Raw genomic sequence first — 24,038 nt, forward strand, 5'->3', positions numbered from 1 at the left:
AACATAGGTGGAGGAAATAATCAGAATGGTCACAATCAGAATGGGAATAATCAGGATGAGAGACATAATGGAGGCGAACAAATTGGGAACAATTTCGGTCATGCCCCCCAGCAAGCTCGGACAGTAAGTTCGAGGCCTATGATTCCTACGTTCCTTCCTAGAGCTCCAGAGCAGCCGGTACCAGAACCCCAGATCACTAACATACAGGATCAGCTGAGGAGAGATTGGGAAGCAGGAGGACCAGATTTTACAGCTGCAATCACCTTTAGAGAGTATATGGATGTGCGGATGAAGCATATGCCCCGTGGACAAGACAGGACTCAGAACTATGAGCTACGAAAGAAAGTAGGAAAACTACAGTTACCATATTATGATGGCTCGGGGAATTCTACAGCAAGAGCTTGGGTTCAAAAGCTTGACACATACTTTCAATTGAATCCTATGTCTGAGGAAGAAGCTATTAAGTATGCAGCAATTCACCTGGATGGGTTAGCACACGAATGGTGGCATCATGGTATGATCACTATGGGTCATGCACACATTACCTCATATGTGGAGTTTATGGAGAGACTGATTGAACGTTTTGATAAGAAAGATCCAGAACTCCATTTCAAGGAATTAGCCCAGCTTAAACAGTGGGGCTCATTGGAAACATACATTTCAGAGTTTCAGAAACTTGCAGTGTTAGTAACAGATGTATCTGAACGAAGGCTATTGGTTTTATTTATGGATGGGTTAGTTGATCCGTTGAGAGGGTGGATTAAAGCTCTCAACCCTCCCACTTTGCAGGAAGCCATTAAGAAAGCTCGTGACATGGATTCCTCTTCAGCTTCTAAAAATAAATTTCAGGCAAAGAGTTTCCCTTCAGGAAAAGATAAGGACAGGAAACCCTTTCATAGAGAGGCACAGCTACCTAAGGAAGAAAGTAAGAGGCTGGACAAGGAGACACTTAATGACTTGCGTAGGAAGAAGCTATGCTTCTATTGCAAAGGCCCGTATGAGTACGGCCATGACTGTCCTATGAGGCCAAAAGGGAAGGCCAATCGGGCAATGTGGGCTTATTACGAAGGCTCAGATTCAGATGGTTCAGAACATCATGATGAGGATCCTGATGAAGCAGAGGGAGAGCAGGAGATAGACAGTGCAGGGCAAAGGCAGGAAACAGAGCTACATTTACAGGAAGCACGACTGTCTAGTATCCAGAGAGAGGGATCTTTCAGACTTCGGGGAGTCTTGGCTGGACAGAAGGTTATTACATTGTTGGACACAGGTGCCACGCATAATTTCATTGATGCACGATTTGTAGAGAAGCGTGGACTCATTACTGAGGAGTTCGAAGGACTAAGAGTCAAGGTAGCTGATGGATACACTCTTCGTTGTGACAGGATGGTACGAGACTTACCTTTGCGCTTGAACAACTATGAGTTTAAGGCGGATTATCATGTGGTCAACATGGGTGACATGGACATAGTACTTGGGATGCAGTGGCTACATTCATTGAAGGTGGTTACCCTGAGATTAGAGGATATGGAGATACAATTCGAAATGAATGGTAGGATTCATGTGCTAAAGGCTATCCGTAATGGAGACATCAGGACTATCTCATTTAGGCGGCTGGAGAGATTAACTAGGCATAATGATATAGAGTGGGCAGCAGTTTGTACTTTGATACCTACACAGGACGAGCAACATAAGGCGGAATATCATCCTGATATTCAGAAGTTGAGGATTAAGTACGAAAAGGTATTCAGTGAGATTCCACCAGGCAGGCCACCGGACAGAGGTATTGAGCATATTATTGAACTGGAGGAAGGTGCTAAACCTATCATGATCACACCATATCGACATCCAAAGCGACTCAAGGATGAGATCGAAAGGACCATTGAGGAGTTGCTAGCTATGGGGCACATCCGACCTAGTAAGTCACCTTTTGCATCTTCTGTTGTTTTGGTAAAAAAGAAGGATGGAACGCTTCGGATGTGTATTGATTACAGGGCATTAAATAAGAGAACCATTAAGAACAGGTATCCTATTCCTCGCATTGATGAGTTGATAGATGAATTGCATGGGGCCTGTTATTTCACGAAAATTGATTTGAGATCAGGATATCACCAGATCAGAGTCCGTGAACAGGATATTGAGAAAACTGCTTTCAGATGTCATTGTGGGCACTTTGAGTTTGTAGTCATGCCTTTCGGTCTGACCAATGCACCTGCCACTTTCCAGTCCACTATGAACAGAGTTTTCCACCATCAGTTGAGGAAATTCGTGCTGGTGTTTTTTGATGACATTTTGATCTATAGCCGATCATGGCAGGAGCATCTAGAGCATTTGGAGACGGTGTTGAGCATTCTACAGAAGGAGTCCTTGTATGCAAAGGAGTCCAAATGTGACTTAGGGATGACCGAGCTGTTATATTTAGGACACATCATTAGTGCAGAGGGAGTGCGGATGGATCCTGAAAAGATTCGCGCTATTGTTGATTGGCCTCCACCAGAGAACCTTACACAGTTGAGGGGGTTCCTTGGTTTATGTGGTTTTTATCGCAGGTTTGTCAGTGGCTACTCACGACATGCAGCTCCCATGACAGATTTACTGAAAAAAGGGGAATTTGTGTGGACTCAGAAGGCACAGGACTGTTTTATGAGATTTAAGGAGATAATGACTACGTGCCCAGTTCTAGCATTACCTGATTTCACAAAGCCATTTGAGCTTCAATGTGATGCATCTGGAGAGGGAGTAGGTGCTGTACTTATGCAGAATAAGCACCCCATAGCTTATGAGAGCAGGAAGCTCAGAGGCCCTGAGCGTTCATTCAGTATATATGATAAGGAGATGTTGGCCATCATGCATGCTTTGGCCAAATTCAGACAATATCTTGTGGGTAGCAAGTTTTGTATTAAAACTGATCATAACAGTCTGAGGCATTTCTTGGGACAGCAGGACCTGAATGATCGCCAACAAAAGTGGGTAAGTAAGTTGCAGGCATATGATTTTGACATCTCATATGTCAAGGGAACTCAAAATGTTGTTGCAGATGCTCTATCTCGAAGGCCACACCTCACTCTTATGGTTCAGATATCAGAGGATTGGCGACACTTGATTATAGCAGAGTATGCCAGGGATACATGGGCCTCCGATATAGTAGAGGGAACAGTGATTGATACCAGATACACACTTGTGGATGATTTGATCATTTACAAGAACAGGATTTACCTGGTCCCAGGATCAAAGGTTAAGCAACTGATTATGAGAGCACTTCACGATTCACCTACAGCAGGCCATCCCGGGTACTTCAAGACTTACAAGTCAGTTCGAGAGCGGTTCACTTGGAAGGGGCTGAAAGCTGATGTTTTGCAGTATGTTCGAGAGTGTCTTGTTTGCCAGCAAAACAGACAAGAACACAGCTATCCGGCAGGGCTCCTACAGCCACTTCCGATTCTCGACAGGAAGTGGGAATGCATCTCCATGGACTTTATCACAGGTTTGCCCAAGGTACAAGGACGAGATTGTATTTATGTGGTGGTAGATAGATTAACGAAATATGCTCATTTCTTTCCTATCACCACTACACATTCAGCAGCTCAGGTGGCAGAGGTTTTCTTTCGGGAGGTTTTCAGATTGCACGGCTTGCCTCAGAACATTGTGAGTGATAGGGATAGCCGTTTCATGAGTCACTTTTGGCAGGAGGTATTCCAGTTATGTGGCACGGAGCTTACACCCAGCACTAGCTATCACCCACAAACCGATGGTCAGACAGAAATTGTGAACAAATGGGTGGAAGGGTATTTAAGGAATTATGTGGCAGCTCAACAGCGAGCTTGGGTCAGATGGATATATCTCTGCGAGTATTGTTACAATACTACATATCATATGACTATACAGATGACACCCTTCATGGCACTTTACGGTTATGAAGCACCTAGTTTCTTGGATTTGTTGTTGAGCGACAGCCGGGTACCCAGTGCAGGTGAATTATTACAGGAGAGTAAGGATATAGTTGCTACCCTCAAAGACAATATTGCAAGAGCTCAGAACCAGCAGAAGCAGTATGCAGACCAGAAGAGAACTGAGCGTAGTTTTGAGGTAGATGATATGGTTTACCTCATGTTGCAACCATACAGGCAATCTACTCTTAAGAAGAGTGGGGCAGAGAAACTTAAGCCACGCTATTATGGACCATTCAGGATTATCAGGCGAGTTGGTGAAGTGGCTTATGAGTTGGAGCTTCCCGCAGACAGCAGAGTGCACAATGTGTTTCATGTGTCACGCCTCAAGAAGGCGTTGGGTCAGAATGTGGTGCCTTCTGCAGTATTACCTCCTTTAGACGATGAGGGAAAATTGATTTTAGTACCAGAATCCATCCTGGAGAGCAGAGAAAAGCAGCTTCGTAGAAGGGTGATCAGAGAATACTTGGTTAAGTGGAAAGATTTACCTGTTGAGGATGCTACTTGGGAGGGGGAGGCTATTTTGCAGCACCCGGCGTTGAGATTGCTTGAGGCCAAGCAATTTCAGGAGGGGCGGACTGTAATGTCCCCTCTTTAGTTCGACATGGCATTGATCATGGATTTGCCTATTCCAGACTCTCGTAGGCAAATGGTGTGGAAAGAGAGTCAATTCTGCGGATCAGATAGTCATATCTTGCTCTTGAAGAAGTGTTAAGAGGTTATATTTTATCATTATGTGATATTGGGGCCCACATGTTATAATTTTAATTTGAGTTGCACTTTTTATTTTATAAAATTACTTTATTATAAAAAAAGTGCATTATAATGAGAAATTATAAAGGATGTTTCTAGAAGTTCTAGCAACTTCTTAGAAAAGTGAATAAATAGAGGGCTGGGCCTCTCATTTGGACATGCTTGGATTGGAGAACTCTTCTACTTCTTCATTGTGAAGACATTTGTGGACTTTGGATCTGCAAATTATTCGATCTTTGGGAACGAATCACTCCCTTGGATTGGCGACTTTGAGGGTGTGAAATATCACCTGAATTGTTGCATAATTGGAGTTGGTATTCAGCCATCTCATTGGAGCTTATTGAGAATTCGTTGTTAGGGTTTGTTTTTGGTTGGAATAAGGATTTCAGATTTGCCCTATCATTGGAGAAGCATTTGACAAGAGTTTGAAGACAGAATAAGTGCATTTTCAGAATTGGCAAAGCAGGGTTCGGAACCACATAATTGCTCATATCTCCTCAACCCCTTGGAGTTATTTTTTTATGGTTTTACAGGGTTACTACCTAACCCTAGGCGCCCATTTTCCTTGCAATTGGGGGTCCCAAAACCCTAATATTATTTTATTTCAGCAGCCGTACAGGTACGGCCTGGTACGGCCCTGCTAGTTTGGGCAGCAGTAGCAAATTAAGGACAGTTTGGGGGTGCAGTTGGAGGTCTTCATCAACGATCTGCAGCAAAACGTGGTGTTCTTCCATAGTTCTTCAAACCAGGTTCTTGCATTCTGAAATATATGTCAATTTTTGGGTAAATTTGCTGTCATACAGTCATTGTAATAATCAGTCCAGAATTGGTAATAAAACAATTTCAGAATTTATTGCATTGTAATTGAAATATCGTTCAAAGGCTTTATATATATTGTAATTCTGCGATTATATTTTGAAAGTATCAAATCTGAAATTGCCATATTCTGAATATTGTTACTGTTATTATTCATTACATGCCAAGTGTTTGACAAAATTCCTAAGTTCAGTTTGAGGGTTTCAGTGGCCTTTATAGAGAGGGTCATTACATAGTTTCTACTCTCAAAGAGCTTCTCCTTCTAATTTGAAGTGTGGTTTTACCACAGTTCTGGTTCTACCACTCATCTATTCCATTTTATGTTATATTGAAAGATGTGAATAAAAATGCTAACACTCTGCACGGTTAATTTTAGCATTTTTCTGCAATTTTATTTGCCCTAATCATGTTTTCTATAATTGGCTGATTATCATTTTACAAGTAAGGCTAATGTATTCTATTGTAACTTGGTTGATTTTGGAAATTTTTTCTTATTCAATTATTGCAAGTTTCATGAAAATATTCGTAGTGTGTTTCTGTAGGTATTTAGCAAAATAATTTAAATAATTAAAATGTACATATATTGTATTATAATAAATTTGTTTTCAAAACAGAGAAGAAGGGAAAAAAACAGCAGAAGCTTTACGGAAGGCTTTACGGGATTATAACCTCAATTTTAGCGTAATTCTCAATGATCCAGACATGGCTGCATTTCGAGCTATGCCTGAATTTAGGGAACTTCAAAATGAGGTCAGATTACTGTACAATTGTCCTTTGACATTGGGTGTATTTCAATCTGAGACATATTTGGTTTGGAAGTTTTAATCTTCGAAATCTTTGGTTTCTATGATTGTTTTTTGACTGCAGAAATACAAATGGTTGATTCTGATGTTAAATATTGGCTATCAGCATGTTTCTAATCGGAAGATACATTTTATTATGTTATTTTATTTTAAGTTAGTTTTGTGTGCCTCATATTTCAAATTTACATAATAAGGATGAAACTGAGCTATTCATTGTAGCACTTGTTGTATACTTGGAAAGTAAATTGCTACCATTTTAGGATAGTTCAGGTGGTTGATAAATCTAAATTTCTAATAGATGATTAAATACGGTTGAACAAAATATGGCTATTTGAATTGTTTGGTAGTTTTTTTTTTGAGTTTGACCGTGCAGCTCTACATATGTTAATAGCTTTGGCAAAACATTTATTTTTTATAATAGTATATCCAGTTGCTTTTCTGATTGTGCAGGCTAGATTGGGTGGTGATGATATAGGAGGCAGCTTCAGAAGGGACTTGAAACTAATTAGTGAAGTGCAAGCTCCATTTCGAGCTGTCCGAAAATTTTTCTATGCAGCCCTGTGTGTGGCTGCAGGAATTTCAACTTTTTTCACTATACCCAGGCTATCACGAGTTATTCAGGGGGGTGATGGTGCTCCAGAGTTTTGGGAAACTCTCGGGAACACTGCCATTAATATTGGAGGTAAATGTTTTCTGATGGTTTAGGAAGTAAACAAACAGTTAAGATACTCAGGACTTATGCTAAGCCTTCTTGACAGCTAATTGCTCTCAAGAAGTGCCTTATCTAATCAGAAGATACATTTTTATAGTGATTTTCCCTTACTGATTAATATTCCAGGCTTACATGATAATTTAAGAGTGACATTTCTCTGTGTTTAAGTGCCGCACTGTGCCACTTTAACTGCCCATTGTGCATTGCTAAAGATAGTTATCTGATGAGTGCTACTGATTTAGGAATGGATAGATTATCTGATTAGTGCTACAGACTTAGGAATGGATAGATACTATCCCTGCTGATAAGTTTTCATATGAGAGGATTTTAATGTCCAGAATCCAAACTTACTATTAGTTTGGCCCAATTGACCAAAGCATCTGACGTGAGCAGACTATCGGTATTGCACATATTAAGAATAATAAACCAAAGGGCATTAGCTCTGATAGTTTTATGAATTTACATCTCTGATACAATAAGATAAGTAACATTTGGAGTCATCATAAAGGATGCAGATATCGTTATCACTTTAGGACTACGCCCTCCTGCCACTACAAACTACTCAGATGCAGATAGGTGTCATTCCCCATCCCTCATAAATTAACTTTAGAGATAATTTTTTTCTGTTCCTCCATCATATCTAAGATGTTACTAATAGTTATGTTCTTTGGGTTTGAAAAGGCTGTAGAGTCCACTTCAGTTATCCCAGCAGCAAGTGGTTTAATGATCTGGAATAAGTTGAGAGTTTTGACCAGTTTGGTTCTTAAATTGTGCAGATGCTTGGAGCATTAATAAGGTCAGTTTCACAAAATGGTTTCAGCAGTATAATTAACAGGTAAGTTTGTGGTTAAGGACGTCTTACAGGAATTCTTGGTGATGGTCTGGAACATCACAGCAGTGCTCAAGGAGTTATCAACTTATCATATGTGCTATATGACAATTTGGGCACTAAAACATTGTTACGTATTTGTGGATAATGAGTGCTTTAAGTTGCTGATAAAGTAAGTTGAAGGTGGACAAATCTGTTGAAGTATATGCAGTTGTTTGATGAAGTGCTGTAGGATGCATTTTTGCCGATAAAGTGACTGGTAAAGTGTACATGTTGGCTGATGAAGTGCTGTACGTGAGTCTGGCTAACAAAGTGGCTTGAATGGCTGCAGAAGTTGAAAGCAATTGATGAGGTGAGAAATGAGTATTCTATAGCACACATGTTTCTATTGAAGTTTGTGGATGGAAATTCTGGTATTTTGAAGGTTGAAATGGTTTTGACTTTGGGAAGGCTCCGTGACTATAACTTGCTTCTGTGGACTGTTTTGGGCAGTAAAATACAAAGGAAGTCGACTGTATTAGTTTTTAGAAACAAACCATTCGACGAGGCTGATAAAACAATATTATTCGTGTTGGGTGGTTGATAAATTTGGAAGACCTTTTTCTATGGCTGTTGGAGTCTTCAGGATGGTTGATTGGTAATTTGTGTAACATGCTAAAATTTCATAATCTATTTAATACTTTAAAATAAAGGAATCAGATCTTATTTTTAACCAAATGAATATAGATACAGTTAAATCAGTCACTCAGCTACTTCATATGAAAAGGAAATACAAACTAACTACAATCCCAGTTTCAAATAAATAGAAATTACAACCATCTAACTACCAATTCACATGACATTCAGATTTTTAACTACCATTTCATTTCCGACATAATCTAAGGATAGCGGCATATTAAAACAAGGAAATGCATATGAAACTTAAGAAGATTACTATAATAAGAGAAGTTGATGACACTAAGTTGTACAAGCCTTGGCATTTGGAAGAGATGAGAAGCATTGCCATGGGCTTAACCTCCCAACTGCAGACCTTTAGTATCCACAATCTATAACGAGAAAGGCCCTCCCTATCTTGGGAGTTGGTGTAGTCGGAATAATGTAACTATTATGTTTAGCACTTGTTTAAGCTAGTTGGGCTGGGTAGTTAGGAGGTGAGGGAATGCAAACCAACCGACCCTTCTATAAGTACTTGGATGATTGTTAATGTACTCACATTTTTCTGGTATTAATAAAGAAATCATTTCCTTGCCTACTGGTATTGTGGTATTATTGGTACATTCTATGTTTTACTTATGTGTATATCAATTGTGTTATTCTGTATTTGTAAACTTGAGTGATATTCCCACTCTACATTTTTGGCGCCATTGCCTAAGTCCAAACTTGGAGGTCGGAAGGATGAAGTAATGGGAAGGGCCTTTGTACCAAGTAACAAATAGTGACGGGAAGAGGAGGAAATAACTAGGGAAGATTAGTTGACACGTGATTTGGTGTTGGCTTGGGAAGTTGTGGTCGATCAGTACATACGAAGGGAAGCCCGAGAGAACAGTCCCTAAGGTACAGTTTGGGACGAACTTCTAGTGCCACTAGCGGTGTACAATCTTTTGGGAGAGATTCCTTGCCTACTAGCAAGCAATTTGTTACGAGTAAAAGAGAAAGACAATAAAATTGATTCATGCCCCTGATTCCAAATATATATCCCAGGCGGGTGTAAGGAGAAGAAACTGAGGAAGAAGTCGCCTTGAGGGTACTATGTCTCCAGCAACAGCAAGAGAGATTTTGCAACTTGAAGGGAGGACAAGGGGATTCCACGAGAATCCAAGAAGGGCTGATCAAGCATACAATTGAAGATATAGCAAATTTGGTCATCTCAAAGACACCAACAAGGAAGTTGGGATACAAAAATCCAGAGACACTGACAGGAAGAGACTTCCGACAGGAGAAAAGTCAAGAAGGGGATACTTTCAGTAGTTCCTCCTTGAGAACGAACTTGCAGTCGGGAGGGAGTGTTCCATCAGGAGGAAGTGTTCCAGGGGGAGGAAGTGTTCCATCGGGAAGTAGTGTTCCATTGGGAGGGGTTCACATAATGGCAATAGACAAACAAACATTACCAAGATTCACAGGAGACGGCTTGGAGGACCCTGCTCGCCACTGTAAAATATGTGTAACAATATGGCAAGCAAATGGACAAAATGACGTGGTGGAATGGTTAAAAGCTTCTTCGGCCACACTAAGGGGTATTGCCATTGATTGGTATACTGACTTGGACATAGCAAGGAAAAACACTTGGAATAATATCCGCACAGCTTTTGAAGAGGAATTCAGATTGCTGAGAGATATGAAATTGTAATAGAGATTTATAACACAAGACAAGGGAAGAGTGAATCTGTTAAAGCCTATACTAGATGATTGAAAGAGCTCATAGGGAAAGTGGACAACAAGCTAGCGGATGGACTGAAGAAACGATGGTTCATTGAAGGACTAACACCGTCCCTTTGGAAAAAACTGAAGATAATTCCACCATTAACCTTTGGGGATGTGTCTACTCGTGCCATGGACATAGAAACTGAGAGTAAAACCTCCAAGGCGAGAAGGCATCGAAGCTCTAGTGAAAGCTCGGAAGAGAGCGAAGAAGAATCCAAAACTATTCAAGCCTTAAGAAAAGATCTGCGACAGTTGATGAAGGAAGTGGCAGGGAGTAAAGAAGAAAAGAAAGAAGGGAGAGTACTCTAGTGTACTGACTGTGAAAAGGAAGGCCATACAAAAGGGTCTTTGCCCGAAGAAAGCATTTTGTGAGATTTGTCAGGTAATAGGGCACACAATTAAAGATTGTCCTTACAATTTAAAAACACAGAGCGCTCAAGTATTCCTAACCCAAGGGGAACAATCCACACCACCCTCCATTCCTCAGAAGAATATAAATACGGAAGCCTCACTAGGAGGATACATAAACAACAGGAGAGGAAGTAACAATAATAGCAATGACAATAGCAATAACAACACACTCTGACGTCCACTTCAGTATGATTCCAAAGGGAGACCAATGATTCAGTGTAGGAGATGCAATGAATGGGGACACTTTGCATGTGATTGCCAAAGTGGAGGAGGACGAAATGGAGGGATCTCTGTAAATGGTGTGGGCTAGGCAATCATGAAGATGCAAATTGCTTGAGACAGAAGGGAGTAAATATGGTAGACATTGAAGACAAAATTCGTGTGGTCACCAAGATGCAAGATAGACAATTAACCTACCCAGATGCTAGTACGGAGATAGAAAGATTTCAAGAAGCAAAAAAAGACATTCAAGATAGCATGGGGGAGGGAGGAAAGACAATGTCGGAAAAACCTACTTTCAGTAGGGGTGTAGCAAATATTGTGAGGCAAGTACTGGAAACTGCTATCCCAGTAAAATTAGATGATTTATTAGAAACATTACCCCAATTGCAGGTAGCACTAATACAGGGGGCAAAACCGAAAGAGGCAACCTCAAAGAAAGAGAAGGAAGGAGAAGTACACAGAGAAGACAATACATTGTTCACCATAGGGATGGGAAGAACACCAGTGGTAGTAGAGATGGAGATACTAGGGTGCAAACTCTCAAATACTATTGTGGATGGAGGCTCTAGTGTAAATGTCTTATCAAAAGAAACATGGAAGGAATTAGGGAAACCTACACTCTGGCCCCTGACTTTTCAACTAGTAGGAGCGGACCAACTTGGAATCAAGAGTATAGGAACACTGATGGGACAAAAAGTCATTGTTGGTACACAACAATTCTTTATTGATTTTGTGGTTATCCCTTTAGAAAAGAAAGGGTACAATGCTTTATTAGGTAGGGGATGGTTGGTCATGGCAAAGCTACCCATAATTGGAAACGGAACACGCTATCTATTGAGATTGAAGGAAGAAAGAACAACATAGATCTCAGGAACCAGTTAGTAAGTTAGGATTTGGCATCAGACTTTGAAGGAGATAACTATGAAGGGATGAATTCTAATGAGGATGGGGTGCTCAGACTAGGGGAATGTTCAGACCACGACACAAATTCCCTTAATGGATTATTCCACTAGCAAATGGGAGACTTTGAAGTTTTCTGCGTAGAATGTAATATGTAACAAATACAAGACTCAGTCGAAAGGAAGGCACTCGAAGGAGTACATGGAGTATAAAGAGAATGGGGCAGTAAAGTTATCTACTTGGGATAACAACCCTATCAGAGACTTAATAAACGGGTCTAAGTTAAAAGCATATAAGGACAGAAATGAATTGGCAAGCAACCATTTTATAAGTTCACAAAAAGAAAAAGAAAAAGTATGCAAAACAAAAAGTACAAGTATTGAAGGAGAACAACGTGTACGAGGTCTATATAAGGAGGAATTGCAGAACATACTTTCCATAACAGTGGAGAAAGTACCAGATGTATGAGTAGAGAAAGGAGCCGAGAAGGGAACATCCGTATGGATGTCAGCCATACGACCAGAGAAAGGACCATTCGTATAGACGTCCATACCACAAGAGCGAAGCAATGGAAGGCATACATTATTAGCCATACGAAGGAAGTACAACCACCCGTACGCCAACTTCCCGTATGTCATCATTCTAGGGTAGATAATTTTGTACGTTAGCTTTTCGTATTGCATCATTCAAGGCAAAAGAATTCTGTATGGCAACATTTTTGGTATAATTTTGTACAGCAAAATTCACCAACAGGTCGTACGACATGAGTAGTCTGTGACATTCGTATGACAGAGACAACAGACAAAATCAGTATAGGAGGCAGATATAACATATGTACATGAAGAGTCGAAGACAGTACAACCAACTATACTTTTCAGTTCCAAGATAGGAGGAAGCTCAAGGTCGTCTAGTGGCTTTCTAGATACATGCCTGGTCCGTACCACATTGCCATACATGGAAGAAGTCTATTACAAGTAATCACATCACAAGAATGGTTGGTATAGGTGGCACATACAAGTAGTTAAAGAAGAAGAGATAAGGTAGATGATAGTGAAAGTAAAGGGAGAGATAAAGGAGATGGCAAAGGGCAAGGGTGAGATGGCAAAGAGCAGCGAAAGCATTGGCAGGTTATGGCTGCCACCTCTCGTCAATGGGAAGCAGAAAGAGTGACCATGGAGGAAGCCTGCAAGATAGAGAAAGCAGATCTAAGCACAGGGATGTCCTCCCATCCCTCTTCTTGCAGTCAACATTCTTTTTTTGTTGTTTTCATGTTCAGTAGTCGTTTGGAAGATGACTTTTTTTTTTTTTGGGGGGGGATAGATGTAGTCAGAATAAAGTAACTATTATGTTTAGCACTTGTTTAAGCTAGTCGGGATGGGTAGTTAGGAGGTAAGGGAATGCATTGGTTGGTTTCCAACCAACCAACCCTTCTATGAGTACTTGGATGATTGTTAATGTACTCATGTTGTTTTTCTGGTATTAATAAATAAATCATTTCCTTGCCTATTGGTATTGTGGTATTACTGGTACATTCTATGTTTTACTTATGTGTATATCAATTGTGTTATTCTGTATCTATGAACTTGAGTGATATTCCCACTCTACAATTGGCTTGGGACATCCTTATCTAGCCATTCAACATCCTGGTGTTAGAGAGTGGACTAGTCAATCATCTAGACTGTGGTCACATCCCAACTAGTCTATCTTACAATTGCTAGCACCCTGACCTCTGGTGATCATGGTGGCTTATGCTATTAACTACCTTGGCCAAGGATTTTGGATGGGCATCTTATGCCCGATCACCCATTGCTCAACTTGACAAAAAGAAAATGCAAACGATTACCAGGAGCTGTTTTAATTTTATTTTTCAAGCGCTAACACTGATTTTATTCTTTCTTTCATTACAAAATTTCCCACTCTTTTCCCCTCTAGCTTGACTTGTCCTCATTACTAGGGGAATTATCAATCTTTGATTTTCTTGAAAGCTTATTGCTTTGCCATGCATCATGCCATTTCGGCCTATGGCATCATAAGATAATATGTTTATAATCATGTTTTGATTGCATCAATAGAGCTCACCATCTTAGAGACATATCAGCTGTCTTTGTATGGTATCCCTTAATTCAGGTCATTTGAACATGCAATGTTGTAATATACTGACATAACATATCAGTAAACAACATACAACTCTGCACTTGCAACCAAATTAAAAAATAAAGGCCCAACTGATAAACTATCGACATAAGAAGAAGGAAAAACACATCAAAAATATCATGGAATACTCAAAGCATAACTTGATTCAGTGCGACAGTGTCGTATATATGGTAAAGTTGTGGTAATGCCGGCACCAAGATCTCAAACAATCCGATGAGGAACGCTGGCTTAGCCCTATGACCTTCGGCTCTTATTTGTATCATTGCTAGTCCCTTTGAATGAGCCCAATCATGCAAAAAAAATGCAAGAATGATAGAAAAGAAAACAGTAATGCTTAGAGTAAAGTGCAAAGAGAAAATATAGAGAGATGTCCTCCCACGAAATGATCATGGAGCATAAATAAAAGGCAATTATCGACCAAGATGGTTTGGTTAGATCTAGATTGAGGTGCCAAGAAACATTTGCCAAGTTTAAAATTTCAAAAGAAATACCAACAAATATAAATAGCATGATGTCAAAAGGTGGCAAATGCAAGACAATGTGATTGATCAAGCAATTGAATAAATGACCATGTCCAAGTCAAAAGATATAAAAATAATGGTGGCAAAATACGCCTATCTCATGTCTTAGTATAATAATGTCATTTCCCATATATTCATGCTCGCTTGAGTAATTATGATATGTAGGTATATATATATACACTAATGACAAACTCGCATGCATATATATATTTGTGTGGATTCATACGTACATATTTCATACCCACACAAATATGAGTATAGATGAGATATTACTCATATTAAGGCATGATAGCTTTCAAGGTGCACAAAGATCAAAATACAATGAAGGTAATATTCTTACTTAAGTTCTTTATAACGTTTTGTTTGTTTATCTGAATAGCTCATGGTAATCCTTGTACTTTCTTGTTTGCCTAATCATTTTAGTCCTTGGTCCCAATGGTTAGGTTTGTACGTGATGGTCTAACGGTGGATTTGGGTGTCCCCTTTCCAACTCTCATTTTGGCAACATTTCCCCTTGTCGTCACACGTCTGCAAAAAGGAAATGATTGCAGATAAAACATATTTTCAATTATAAAATATCACATACTCATTCCAGTTTCTAAGATAATCATTTTCCAATTTCATCTTAATGGCTAACTAACATGCCACATGACATATTAACTATAAAACGAACTTCCATTTCATAAGAATCAAAATATCTGAACAACTTAATCAATAAATCCATTTCACATGAACCATCAACAATTTTTCCGAACGACTAACTTTATATGAGTTTCTCCAATGGCTAGAATATTATTTAATGTAGCAATTTTTTTGGATGTAACAGACCCTCTCCCTTGTGTTTCATCCTCCCCAATGAACTTGCAACAAAACAAAAGAAACTATACCTAATAGCAAATCTAAACATACATACATACATACATACATATAATTGAAGTTCTTTCATAGTTGAAGCTCTGAAAAAAAAATGAGGAAAGTTTTTGAAGAGCTGATCATAGTCTTCCCATGTGGCGTTTTCCTTAGAATACTAGTCCCACTGGACCTTGCATTGAGTTATGTCTCGATTTCTCAAGCAAAGCTTATGCACCTCGAGTATTTTGAGTGGTTCTATTCCCACAACCCTTGGGTTTCGGACTTGCAAGAGCTTCGAGTCAATGACATGCTCATGATGTGATATATTTCTTAAGGTTTGATACATGAAACACATTATGCATTTTGGCAAGGGCTATGGGTAGAGAAATTTTGTAGGGTTCCAGGTTTATGATTTCTAGGACTTCAAATGGTCCTACATATCTCGGGGCTAATTTTGAGTTTTTGCCAAACTTGATAGTGCTCTTCTTCAGTTTAATTTTTTGGAGAACCTTTTCTCCTACTGACAATTCTCTAGGAATCCTCTTCGCATCTGCATAGCTCTTTTGTCAATCATTTGCCTCCTTCCGTCTTTGATGAATTTGAACCACTTGGTCCTCCATTTCTATGAGCATCTCAGCGCTGATAATGGTTCGATCTTCAATCCCATTCCAACTCACTAGGGTCCTACACTTACGCCCGTATAGAGCTTCAAAGGGTGACATATTTATTGCAGATTGGTAAGAATTGTTATATGCAAATTCTACTAACATAAGATATGTTTCCCCCTGATATTGCCGATCCATATAATATTCCCCCAGGATATCCTATAGTACTTGGTTTACTCTTTCTTTTTGACTATCAGTCTTAGGATGATAAGCAGAACTAACATTCAATTTGGTTCCCAAGGCCGAAAATAAAGTCTGCCAAAGTTTGGATGTTATCCTAGCATCTTTGTTGGATATAATCTTTTATGGAATTCTACGAAGCCTAAAAATTTCTCTTACAAATTTATGAGTAATGTCTGATGCTCCATCTGTTAGATTTCCTAGTATGAAATGAGCCACTTTAGTCAATCTATCTACAACCACTAGAATGGTATGATGCTTGTTCCAAGTCATAGTTGATTAATCCTTCAATGAAATCCATGGTAATTATTTGTCATTTCTATTCTGGAGCTTCTTTTTATGCAGTAGCCTTGCGGGGTATTGATGTTTTGCTTTGACCCTTTGAGTCTCGAGACATCTTGCCACATAATCCGCGACTTCTTTCTTCATCCCTTTCATAAAGTACAAGGGTTTTATATCTACCATCGTTTTGGTAACCCCAGGTGTCTGGAGTAAGGTGTAGTATGAATTTCTCCTAAGATCATCCTTCTAATTTCCGGATTCCTGGGTATATACATCCTACCTCTATATCTCAAGAGTCCATCCTCTAGATGGTATGATCTCTCTGAAGTGCTTGGTGGGCCTTGTTGTAGAAGCTATCACTGGACAAACAAGTAGTACTTGCTCCTTGAGCCCAATGTTCATGGCTATCATAGCTGATATATGCTTCCGCCGGCTTAAAGCTTCTGCTACTTCATTTTTCTTACCCTTGATATAATTATGTCGAATAAATCTTTTTTTGTTATGTATTGAGGTTAGGCTGAGTAAATATATATTTCAATCCGTGATGATTTGACTGAATTTCAAAGGGCTTTTCGATTATATAGCATCTCCACATTTGTAAGGTGTACACAATGGTCGCTAGTTGCAAGTCATGCGGTGCATAGTTCTGTTCATAATTCTTTAATTCCCTAGACTTAGGCGATAACTCAGTCTTCTTGCATTAATACGCCTCCTAATCCTTGTCCTGATGCATCTGCTATAACGACGAACTGACCTTCGGGATCAAGCACTCTAATATGGGGGCGATAGTTAACTTTTCCTTTAGGTAGTCGAAAGCTGCTTGGCATTTTTCTATCCATATGAACTTCTCTCATTTTCTTTGGAGCAATGTAATAAGATAAATAATTATAGGAAAATCTCTATCAAATTTCCAGTAAAATCCGGCTAAGCCCATGAAACTTCTGACTTCTGACACATTCTTGGGTACTGGTCAATCTCTGATTGCCTTTATCTTGGCACGATCCACAGCTATTCCTTGAGCTGATATAATGTGCCCTAGATATTGAATTTCCCTTTGGTAAAAAGAACACTTAGAAAAATTTCCATACAACTTATGTTCTCGCAACCTCTGAAGAACTATCTCTAGGTGTTTCTGGTGTTCATCCTCATTTGTAGAATAGATAAGATTATCATTAATGAACATTGAAAACTAACACAAATTTATCCAAACAGTCTTGAAATATACTATTCATGAGGTCCATAAAGGTTGCTGGTGCGTTTGTTAACCTAAAAGGTAATACCGTAAACTCATAATGCCCATAACGGGTTCTAAAAACAGTCTTGTGAATGTCTTCTTCTTTGATTCGAAGTTGATGATAGCCTAATTTGAAGTCAATCTTGGAAAACACTGTTGCTCCCCTCATCTGATCCAATAGGTTGTCGATCCTGGGAAGTGGGTACTTATTCTTGATGGTAAGCTTATTAAGCATCTTGTAATCTATACAAAATCTCATCATTCAATCCTTCTTGACAAATAGGATAGGAGCTCCCCAAGGTGAGATATTTGGTCAAATGAGTTTCTTATCCAATATGTCTTGTAACCGCACTTGTAGTTCCATCAATTTAGTAGTGGTCATTTGATAGGGTGCTTTTGATATGGGTTCCACCCCGAGCACCATTTCTTTAGTAAAATCAAATACTTTGGATGGAGGTAAGTTTGGAAGCTCATCTAGAAATACATTTTGAAAGTGTTTAAGGTATGGATACTTTTCTTGAAAAGATTCTCTTTGTTTTTTAGTGATTTCTGCATCTTCATGGAGATAGTCATCTTGATCATTATCTTCTAGGGGTTCTCGCAAATCTTGTATTTTTACAACGAAGATTTCACATCCTTTCGTCTTGCATCTTTTAAGCGACATAGCTGAAATTTGATGAGGTCTTACCTCATGCATCATCCCTTGAATGCTTACAATGTTTCCCTGATCGTCTAAACACTCTACTATTTTGGCAAGACAATCAGCTTTAGCCTTGTTCCGATTGAGCCAACTCATTCCCATGATGATATCGTAAGACCCTAAAGATGCTACATACAAATTCACCTCAGTTGAGAAGTTCGGAATATCAACCTGAGCCTCAAGCAGATGTTGCTCTACTCTAGCCTTGGCCTTATTTGCATATTCAACAGTCCATGGTTTTGCCATAAATCTAGTTCTTTTAGGGAACCTAATCAACAATTTTGGAGAAATAAAATATTCTTTTGCTTCTATATCAATCAATATAGAGATAGGATTACCATAAATCTTACTCGGAGTTTCTATAGGACCCATTTAATGTTCTGCTTGTCGATTGTGCACTGCGGCATGCATTCTTTGCTGAAAAACAGCCCGCTGAGTGGGTAGTGGGGGTCGTGGCTGTTGATTAGTGTTGATCTTATTGGGGCACTGGTTGGCGTAGTGATCCACACCACAAGTAAAGCATCCTTTGGGTGGCCCTTTCTTTTCGCCCCCTTTATTACTGCCATTGCCATTGGGTTTACCCTTAACCTCTTTCCCATTGTCTCCTGTGAATTCTGATTTGTTGGATTAAAAGTTCTTAAAAATCTTTTTATGGGTTCCTGAATCCGCATAATCATTATTCCAATTGTTTTTCCTCTTATAGTCTTGGACGGAATCATCCCTTTTGATTTTATGTTCTTGCTGAATGGCTCTCTCGAGAGCTTCCTCCATAGTTCGTGGAGTGAGTTCATCCATAGTTCCCCCAACTATATTGTTTAAACCCCTGATAAATTCTCTAACTTTCAAAATTTTGTCTTGCTGGCAAGGGGGGACATACTTTAACAAGCGGGTGAGCTTCTCCCAGTACTTATGCACAATCAATTCTCCTTGCTTGAGATTTTGGAAGTCCAATAGTTTCTAATCATAGAAGATTTGAAGAAGCCATTGGTTTTTGAAGATAGAGACGAACCTGTCCCTTGTGATCTTGGTGGTTTTGAAATTGAGCTCTATTTTGGCATTTCCCCACGAGGTGGTTGCTTCTCTAGAAAGGTGGTATATTCCCCAGACTGCTTTAGATGTTTTTGAGAAACCTCTAATTTCAAAATATTGCTCCATCTCAGTTAGCCATGCCTCAGCATCTTCTCCAGACTTGGAGCTTGAGAACTTAGGAGGTTTAATTTTCTTAATGTCCTTGGACAGATCGTTAAATAATTCCTGCTTCTTTTGTTTATTGAGGGGTGTTGTGGAATCTTGTTTTTCTTTCACTGTGACAAGAGTTTCCAGGTTTTGTTCTTGGAGGCAGTGAGGAGTAAGTCTCCTCATGATCCTGCCCAATTTGGGCTTCTAACTCATTCATCCTCCTTTACATGTTTTCTAGCTTTGCTTGAGTTTCTTGCAAGCTTTGGATCATCAGATCCGACAAGTTCTGGGGATGGGCCCTGCTGTTTACTTCGTACTTAATGGGATTTCCATTGCTGGCCATGTTTTGAGATTGTTTTGTTCCTGTTGTATACAATTATTTTCTAGGTCAATATTATGCTCCCATTTGTTTACAACGAACATTTAATTGCTTTAAGAGATTATGCTGAACAAAAAGAGAAGATTTTATTAAATGCTTATTATATATTATTTTGCTGGTTGCAACTTCAACTACATTGTTTACAAAAAAAATCATTTCTTGAGGACACATCAAAAGAATAGATTAACAAATAATCTGGACACCCTATTCCCGGGTATTCTATCAATTTCCATTTCTGGGCTTCTCTTGCCCTTTGCATAGTATATGAAAGATCATAAGAGGATCAATTTCTTTGGCATTCCATGCCTTCATAAGATTGTGTCTCAGTTTTGCCTTCCTGGCCGGAGCCCACCTGACTCTCTCCTTCTTGATTCGCTAAAGTGCTTGCACTAAGGCCTCATTATCCTTGGGCATGGAGCAGTAGGATAGTCATGTTTTGGCATATCCTTTATCAGATAGAAAAATACGGGATGTCGTGGTTTCTGGCGAGGTGTTATATGGGTATACATCCTGTTTACCATTCAAATCTATATTTTCAGTTTTGTTTGTGGTGAGCTCGAGCTTCAAAGTTGAACTAGGCTTTGATACAATATGTAACATGCTAAAATTTCAGAATCTAATTAATACTTTAAAATGAAGGAATCAGATCTTATTCTAAACCGAATGAATAGATATACACTTAAATTAGTTACTCAACTACTTCATATGAAAAATAAATCTGAACTAACTATAATCCCAGTTGCAAATAAATAGAAATTACAACCTATTAATACCAATTCACGTGACATTTAGTTATTTAACTACCATTTCATTTCCAACATAATCAAAGGATAGCAACTTATTATAACAAATAAATGCATATGAAACTTAAGAAGATTACTATAATAAGAACAATTGATGACATTGAGTTGTACAAGCCTTGGCGTGTGGAAGAGAGGAGAAGCATTGTCATGGGCTTAACCTCCCAACCACAGACCTTTAGTATCCCCTCACAATCTCTTATGAGAAAGGCCCTCCCTACCTTGGGAGTTGGCTTGGAACACCCTTTTCCAGCCACTAAGCATCCTGGTGTTAAGTGTTGACTAGTCAATTGTCTAGACTGTGGTCACCTCCTATCCAGTCTATCTTACAATTGCTAGCACCTTGACCTTTGGTGATCATGGTGGCTTACGCCATTAACTATCTTGGCCAAGGATTTTGGATGGGTATCTTATGTGCCCGATCACCCACCACTCAACATGACAACTAGAAAATGCAAAATATTACCATGAACTGTTTTATTTTTATTTTTCAAGTGCTAATGCTGATTTTATTCTTTCTTTCATTGCAGGATTTCCTACTCTTTTCCCCTTTAGCTTGACATTAATGGTCCTTATTACTCGAGGAATCATCAATCTTTGGTTTTCTTGAAATCTTACTCCTTTTCCATTCATCATGCCATTTCAGCTAATGGTATTTATAAGATAAGATTTTTATAATTTTGTTTTGATTGCATCAAGAGAGCTCACCATCTTAGAGACATATCTGTTATGTCTTTAAATGGTGTCCCTTAATTCATGTCATTTGAACATGCAACACTGTAATATACTGACAAAGCATAACGGTAAACAACAACATATGACTCTGTACTTACAGCCAAATGAAAAAGTGCCGAGCTTATAATCATTGGCATAAGAAGGAAAAACACAATAAAAATATGATGGAATACTCAAAACATAACCTGACTTAGAACAATAGTCTGGTATATATGGTAAAGTTGTGGTAATGCCGACACCAAGATCTCAAACAATTCGATGAGTAACACTGGCTTAGCCTTACGAGCTCCGACTCATAATTGTATCACTGCTAGTCTCTTAGAATGAGCTTGATCATGCAAAACAAATGTGCGGGAATGATAGAAAATAAAACAATAATGCTCGGAGTAAAGTGTAGAGAGAAAATATACAGAGATGTCCTCCCATGACATGATCGAGGAGCATAAATGAAAGGCAAGTATCGACCAAGATGAGAAAGACCTCCTGCGTTGGTTCAATTAGATCAAGATTGAGGTGGCAAGAAATGTTTGCCAAGTTTAAAAATTCAAAAGAAATACCAACAAATATAAATAGCTCGATTCTAAAAGGTGGCGAATACAACACAACGTAATTGATCTAGCAATTAAATAAATGACCATGTCCAAGTCAAACGATATAAAGATAAAGGTGGCAAAATACGCCTATCTCATGTCTTAGTATAATAATGTCATTTACCATGTATTCTTGCTTGCCTGAGTAATTATGATATGTGGGTATATATATATACACACACATATGCATACATACATATTTCATACCCACACAAGTATGAGTACATATGAGATATTACTATACTGAGGCATGATAGCTTGCAAGGTGCACAAAGATCAAAACACAATGAAGTTAATATTCTTACTTAAGTTCTTTATAATGTTTTATTTGTTTATCTATATAGCTCATGGTAATCCTTGTACTTTCTTGTTTGCCTAGCTGTTTTAGTCCTTTGTCCCGGTGGTTAGGTTCGTACCTGATGGTTTGACGGTGGATTTGCGTGTCCCTTTCCTAACTCTCCTTTTGGCAACGCTCCCCCTAGTCATCATGCGTTTGCAAAAGAAACGGTTCCATATAATAACATATTTCCAATAATAAAATATCACATTATCATTCTAGTTTCTAGGATAATCATTTTCCAATTTCATCTTAGTGGCTAACTAACATGCCACATGGCATATTAACTATAAACCAAATTTCCATTTCATAAGAACCAAAATATCTCAACAACTTAATCAATAAATCCATTTCACATGAACTGTCAACAATTTTACCAAACCACTTACTTTACATGAATTTTTCCAACAGCTAGAATATTAGTTAATGTAGCAAAATTTTGGGATGTAACAATTTGTTTAATTCTTGGGCAATTGGGTGGATGAAAATATCTAATCATTCCACTTTTGCAATTGCTCATTTCCAAGTGAAGTTGACAGACCAAAGGAAAGGACCTATGCTGATGGTAATCCTCAAATATGATTTGGAGAGGATGAAAATTGTTGAATTTATTCTTTTGGATCTTTTCTTCTCAACAATTGTAATGTTCCAAAGACGATCTTGGCCTAGGGCAATCTGGTAGACTAAAGCATTGAAAAAGTAGTAGCAAGATTTAAAAATGCTAAAGCTTGTTCGATGGTAGATAGGGTGGTTAAGAGTGGTTTGATACAAGCCTGTGGGTTCCTTGAAGCTTCATTATGCCTAGAACTTGTTATTGAGTTCATAGATAAATACGATGCTGCTGAGAGATGCATTAGAGCCAATAATGGGGAAACTTAGGTCTATATGGGTTGTGTTACTGTCATGGGTGCCTTGAGAATTCCACCAAAAGAAGTATACATAAACCTGTCATATTTTCAGTTCACTACCAATACCAAGGATTTCAATAACACTATTGTAAAGAATTGGCTTTTAAAGCCTGAAAAGGGTGGTCAATAACACTATTCCCTAAGTTCACACACTATTGTAAAGAATTCGCTTTTAAAGCCTGAAAAGGATTTCAATAACACTATTCCCTAAGTTCACACATCTAAGGATTGGTGGGTTGTAAGGTGATCCATTGAAATTATCTAGATACTGTTTGGATTGATACATACTGATTGAAGTATGTAGGCAAATGGCCGATGTGGATAGGAGTTGTAAAGTTAGAAGAGGTTCTGGGTGTTTTTCCTATTGAGCTGGGTTACTGCCGATGTAAGAACATTCAAGATGCTTTTAGGTTGGAACCTGAGACAAAAGAGATGAATTTGGAACCCTATCATTCTCAGCCCCATTTTGACAGTAAACGTTTTGCTCAAATTCAATTCGAGTTGGACCCCACATTTTCTTACGAACCCCAAATGGAAGATTATTGGGCTGATTGTGAGGACAACTATGAAGTAAAGAAGAGGTTTTTGTCAAGGTTCATTCTTAGACAGATTGTAGATCTTCATTTACATATGAATATAGCTGGCGTGGAAGAAGCTGAAGGTGAAGGGGTGCTTATTCACTGAACAAATTAAAGCCCTTCCTACCTA

The 24,038-nt window shown here is 38.8% G+C and overlaps 1 protein-coding gene across 5 annotated transcripts in view; it reads left to right on the forward strand.

Moving 5' to 3' along the window:
* The window catches only part of LPA1 (tetratricopeptide repeat (TPR)-containing protein), a 259,238-nt gene that overhangs the window by 33,146 nt on the left and 202,054 nt on the right, over window positions 1-24,038 (forward strand). For all 5 annotated transcript variants that reach the window (XR_016356121.1, XR_016356122.1, XM_089800232.1 and 2 more), the window contains exons 3-4: window positions 6,131-6,266; window positions 6,770-7,001. Coding sequence is in view for 3 of the 5 variants with exons in the window: in XM_089800232.1 (XP_089656358.1) it covers window positions 6,131-6,266; window positions 6,770-7,001 (368 nt within the window). In the remaining 2 variants the exon portion in view is untranslated. The remainder of the gene's footprint in view (window positions 1-6,130; window positions 6,267-6,769; window positions 7,002-24,038) is intronic.

This window comes from Cupressus sempervirens, chromosome 9 (genome assembly GCF_028749045.1).
Source record: "Cupressus sempervirens isolate cs-2001-9-10 chromosome 9, ASM2874904v1, whole genome shotgun sequence".
Taxonomy (NCBI): domain Eukaryota; kingdom Viridiplantae; phylum Streptophyta; class Pinopsida; order Cupressales; family Cupressaceae; genus Cupressus; species Cupressus sempervirens.